A 6,000-nucleotide genomic window follows, 5' to 3' on the forward strand; every position below is an offset into this window, starting at 1 on the left:
TTTTTCTGTAAAGTTAACATTTGATATCTTAAATTAATACGTATTTTATTCATTTATCTAGAATTTAAAATATATTTTTATTTGTTCATTTACTCATAAATTGTGTCATTTTGACACCAAGACATGTTGAATATTTTAACACAAAATATCCAAATAACATAATCACATTATGTTAACACTTGGTGTATGTCAAAAATTTAACACAACATCTTAACAAGAATTTGACGAACCGGAGATTTTAATATAATTACAAAATGTTTCTTGCATAACATAAATACAAGATACTTATGTATAGTAGCTCCTAGTATACACGAATCTAATGTAATGCAAGTGACCAAATTCGCTATTAATACTTACCACACACGAAGTGAATTAGCACTACGTTAGTAGTTATTCAGATTCTCTCGAAACGGCCGCGGCGTTCCATCTGTATCATTATATTACACCTCTGTTAACGATATTACATCTGTGTTCTCCTCCCTGTACGGATCTATTGCTATTTACACGGCGACATCAAAATATCATTTCATTTGCGTTTTCAAACCTGCGTGTTTTCTAAATCTATTACTTGGTTTTTTTTTTATTTCGAATATACCCTGTACGAGTTCAACGCACCCTCACCGTTCGTAAAACACGTGCGCACGCCCCCGTGTGTGCATACGTGCGTACTTGCGTGCGTGCGTGCGTGTGCGCTTGCGAACGTGTGACAATGAATAGTCGGCGGCAGCTGTGTGCAAACTTCTCCCATCGCGATAATCAATGACGGATAATGGATGATGATATGACGACGTGTGATGACACTTGCGGACAGTTGCGAACGATTCCGCTCCTCTTCAATTCCTCCTCGTCCTTCTTTCGTGCGCGTGCCATCCTTCTCTCTTTTGAGACACGAGGATCCTAACATTTAGAGAGTTCTCTACAACAATACACATTTAATTTGCCGAACGTCCTTGAGAAAAAATCCGTTCGGTGTATAAAGACGTCGTCTAATTTATGATTCGTGATTCATCAGCTCCCGGAAGCTATCAAGTTGGACGTTCAGTTCCCTCTGAACGTCCAGCCCGATACCTACCGAGAAAAATCGTAACGTATTCTTTTTCAGAACAACTGGATTCATATCTCCGGTGAAAGATTGTTTCTCGTTCGAGTTTAGAGCCTTCGAAGTACATTACTGATAGATTATCGGATGGGTAGGTTCAACAGGGAGATCGCTGTCAAGATCGAGAAAAACGCCATCTTTGGAGACAAGATAATGCGTTAAGAGCTGACCCTTGCCCTTAACAAAGACGAGACCTCGTTGCTCAAAGCCAAAACCGAACGGCTCCAGTATCTTTCGTGTCTCGTCGGTGACCTGCAAATTATTTTTTTAACTTAAGATAAGTTTTTTTATCTAAATTTATTCTTACTTAATACGGCTATTTAAATTTAATTAAAAACTATACAGTGGTAGCAACTATATAAAGGAGACAACTACACTGAGAAAAATTAATAAATTTTAATAAATAAATTGTTTAAATAATACTAATATATATGTATCATTTATTTGCGAAAAACAAATATTTGTTAAATAAAAAATAATAACAGTTAAATCAAATTAATGGTTCTTGTACCAACACAAATAAATTAAATACATATATATGTTTATATTTAATTAATGTTCAATCGGCACTATTTAAATAAATATTTATTAAAATTGAGTACATTTTTCTCTCAGTGAAAGAAATGCACTAAAATATTTAGAAGCCGTTGTTAATACATCTTTCTGATCGATACCTGAAAGCAGCCGACTTTCCCCGTGCTTTCCATCCTCGACGCGACATTGACGGTGTTGCCCCAAATATCGTAGTGAGGTTTCCGCGCCCCGATGACACCAGCAGTCACCGGTCCATGATTAATGCCCATTTTCAAAACGAAGTGATTAAAACTCTGCTCATTGATGCTTGACAGGGCTTTCTTAAGCTCCAGAGCGAACTCTACAAGAGTGACGAGATGGCTCCATCGAGGAACATCCTCCGACTGCACCGATTGCACTTCGGATATTCCCGAAGCGGCCATGTAGGTCGATCCTATCGTCTTGATCTTGATGATACTATGGAATTTCTTCTGATCGAGAATCTAATCAGGTAGAATAAAATGAGTTATACGAAAATATAACGAAAAAAATATAGGAGAAGGTATAAACTGCTACTGCCAAATCTGTCGAGAGCAGATTTTGAAAGTGTCTCCTATACATTTTCTCAATAAAATGCCAGCAGAAATATAACAGAATCTACTAACAGAATATAATGACAGGCTGTTTGTTAAAAAAACTAAGTAGAATCTGCCGATATCTAATCATTTAATCCTATGAAGCTGACTGGATTTATTCCATTCTATTGAATGATACTATGATCCAAATCGGTTCCGAGCCTCTTCTAGAGATGAAGTTTTGAAACAATGATTTTTCCAGAATTAGATTGTTAGCCTAATGTTCAATCCCCAACCTGGGGAACCGATGCAAATATCTATTGATATATGGATTCCTACAGTTTTTAACGCCGGCTCCGAACGACGGTGGCAAATAAATATATAAAAATATATTCTCAGTAGGCATTGCCTTCCGAGAGGTTTCAATCAAATCAAATTTTGGTGTTCTGAGTGGACTTGAATTCTGCATTTTCGGCATAGGAAGCAGCCGCGCTACACTCTACGCCACGATCGTCCACTGTATTTATTTATTAGACTTATTTAATTATAAAATCATTTTGTCCAAAATGTCGAACAATTCAATTTTCTTGATATTACGTCAAATTTGGATTATTCTTATAAAAATATATTTAATATTTATTCCTTTTTATACAAATTATGTCATTTTCTTTGAAATTAATTAGTACTTTGTAATTAACATAAGTTAAATGGATTTCAAAGACGTAATGTCATTAGCTATTAGCGAATTCGGTTGGACGCGTTAGTGCGCACTAGTGTATATTAAAGCTATTGTACATCCAGCAAATAAAAACAGATTGGATAAATTCATAAATCAAGTTTTCGGATTCGCGTTATTCGCGAAAAAAATATCGAATTTTGTAGATATTGAACATATTGAATTTCTATACATCTAGGTAAATACAATAATGTTGACTCTAGTAGATTCATATAAATGAAAATATGCTAGTCGCTCGTGATCCTAGCAAGTGATGTAATGTTGGAAAGTACGCATCGAGGTGATCACAGATATATAAATAATTGCTTCCCGAATGACCCTAATACTGTATACTACAGAGTGTACAACATTACGGATATACGGTGACAGGGTGACTTCCGGATATATAATACTGTCGTGGTCAGGATTATGTCTAGAAATCACCGTGTCGCCGTGGATCCGCAATATTGCAATTGGAACGAATTAGTCGTACATTCATTACGTTGTGCATTGTGTATGATATCAAAAGTAAAGTAATGATTAATACATATAATTCAACCGAATTGATCGCATGTTTCATTTATGTAATGCACATTGAGTGAAATATAAAAAGTAAATAGCCAATCCGTAATTACTGATTCAAGCCGGATTATTACAGATAGAAAACGGATTATAAAATCCAAAAACTTGATTCGATATCGCTTCAATAAATAACTTTCAATATTTTTCAATAATTTCTCGTTTGCTGGGCACTGGTTTAATCTGTATAAATAAAATGCAAATATTTCAAATTATAAAATATAAATTTTACTTATGCATATTAAAATTTCACAATATAATAATCTGTTTTTATGCACTTAGAAAAAAATATCCAATTTCTCCAATATTGTTTTTTTCGATATTTATTAGTTATGAAAAAATTGTGATGACAAAAAGTATACACATTTCTATTAAATATATCTCATTAATTGTAAAAAAAATAGATGGCTTGTTTGCTAGGAATACAATTTTATTTCGCCATATTTAAGTAAAGATTTATTTCATTAAAATATATTTTTCACAAATAAATTTTTAAGTATCCTTTTCTCAACATATTTATATTAAACACATATTTTTATGTCTGCAATTTATGTACAATGACTTTAATGTACACCAGTTCGTAATGTGTGTGTGAGTGCATCCAATCAAATTTGCTACATACATACATATTGCAGGTTTTAACGTCAGCTTTGAAAGATTAAATGTCGTATTCCATTTATATATTTACAAAATGACAGATTCTATTCAGTTTCCGTCGACAATTTGCCATCGGATTATATCGGCAGACTGTGCTAACAAAACACGAGTTTAATACAAATGACAGAGATGATACCGGATCTATTGTAATCTGCTGCAAATCTGCTGCCAATTTATCATTATGCTGCGGGTAGTTTGTTTGCCGAGTATAATGGGGAAGCTTTGCGGAAATAAGATGAGTAACGAGAAACTTACGGCGTCGAAGTCAGAGATGACCTCATTCAGGAACCTGAGACACTCGAGGCCTTGATTGTTGATGCTCTCCTCGCTGTAGAAGTCCGCGAAGTTTGGCATACTGGCAAATAGCACGCCCACCTCGGCGTAGCTCTGGCTGTAAAGATCGTCGTAATGCCTTGCATGCGATAGAAAATACGCAGCTACGTGAGGTGGCAAGATATTGTATATTAGTGCTCCGTTTCTTCGTTTCATGTCCGCTGCCCGTTCTCTTTGCGCGATTACCTCTCGTCCTCGCAGATACAGCATCCTTCGCGCCTTCTCGGCCTGCACATAACGTTCATATCTTCGTTAACAAGTTTGCTATTTACAATTTTTCGCATCGCTAAATAAAGCGAGTGAAAAACTAATCACAATTAAACTTCTAATTAGTCTACATTTTTACATTAATTTTTACATATTATTAACATATTCATTTACAATTTAATTAATACTAAGAAATAACTATACGTATATACGGAAAGAATAATTTTACTGAAACATCTGAAAATTTAAGTAGATCTGAAAATAATTTCGTTTGGATCAAAACAATTATGTAGGACGCTCGAATTGATTACTAGAATGTTAAAACTTTTTGCAACATTGTCATCAACGCTTAAATGTTTTATATAATTACTTTAATAATTTAACAAAATTATTTTCTGTATATATATCTAGCAAAATTTTCAAATATTTTAGCAAAACAGTATTTATAGAAAAAGGATGTTTTTGCCAAAATATTAAAAAGTTTAGGAATAGATACATATCTAAAAATAATTTCATTAAAGATAAAATTTTAGATACTTTAACAAAACAATTTCATATGCATAACTACATACGCACTCAAGAAATAATAAACAATGTTTGACTTTGCATTGCCAAGATTTATTGCAGTACAGTTGAAAACGTTAGACGTTTTTCTTTGTTCGTTAATTTTATACATTAGACGTTACACACTTATAATTGTGATATTAATCTTTTACATCTTTCGACATCAAAATTTAATGATCTTTTTAAAAATATTAATATGGATTTTCTCAATTGTCGGACTCAGAGGTGAGTTTTTACCAGAGAGACGTATTATGCTTGTTTAAAAGATTTTTTTTTTTGATAATTTATAATGTTTTTATGTTTCTTTATATTCTCACTAGAACAACGAGAAATTTTCGCAATCGGTCAACCAATTGCTTGACAAGCATTTTTCAGTTTCTCTGTTTTAAAACTCATCTATTATGTAACGAAACAGCCGCTTTCTCAATCTTTGAATAATGTCTTTTATTGCGCTGGAATTTGTTTTGTACATCTGAAGAGGGCCTAAATATAAGGTCGAAACATGTAATTGCACTTAGTATTGTACCTTGTAGCGTTTTAACTTTTTTACTTTCTACAGTTCTTGTTTGTGATATCTATCTTCAATTATACTTATGTTAAACAAATGGAGGTTTTTTATTTTTTTATGTTTTCTGACTCTTATTAGCTTTTTATATTTCGTCGTCGTACTTTGAAAATTAAGAGTCCTGTTATTTCAAGTTTCATATTTCAAGAAATAATCTTACAATTTGTGTATATATATATATATATATATATAC

The 6,000-nt window shown here is 33.1% G+C and overlaps 1 protein-coding gene across 1 annotated transcript in view; it reads right to left on the bottom strand.

The window, feature by feature from the left end:
- Window positions 1-264: 264 nt before the first annotated feature.
- The window catches only part of LOC108751028 (adenylate cyclase type 3-like), a 19,766-nt gene continuing 14,030 nt past the window's right edge, over window positions 265-6,000 (bottom strand). The window contains exons 7-9 of the mRNA XM_018490961.1: window positions 4,394-4,699; window positions 1,774-2,115; window positions 265-1,351 (exon numbers count right to left, since the gene is read on the bottom strand). Of these exons, the coding sequence (XP_018346463.1) occupies window positions 1,169-1,351; window positions 1,774-2,115; window positions 4,394-4,699 (831 nt within the window). The 3' untranslated portion in view covers window positions 265-1,168. The remainder of the gene's footprint in view (window positions 1,352-1,773; window positions 2,116-4,393; window positions 4,700-6,000) is intronic.

This window comes from Trachymyrmex septentrionalis, unplaced genomic scaffold (genome assembly GCF_001594115.1).
Source record: "Trachymyrmex septentrionalis isolate Tsep2-gDNA-1 unplaced genomic scaffold, Tsep1.0 scaffold11, whole genome shotgun sequence".
In the NCBI taxonomy this organism is placed as follows: domain Eukaryota; kingdom Metazoa; phylum Arthropoda; class Insecta; order Hymenoptera; family Formicidae; genus Trachymyrmex; species Trachymyrmex septentrionalis.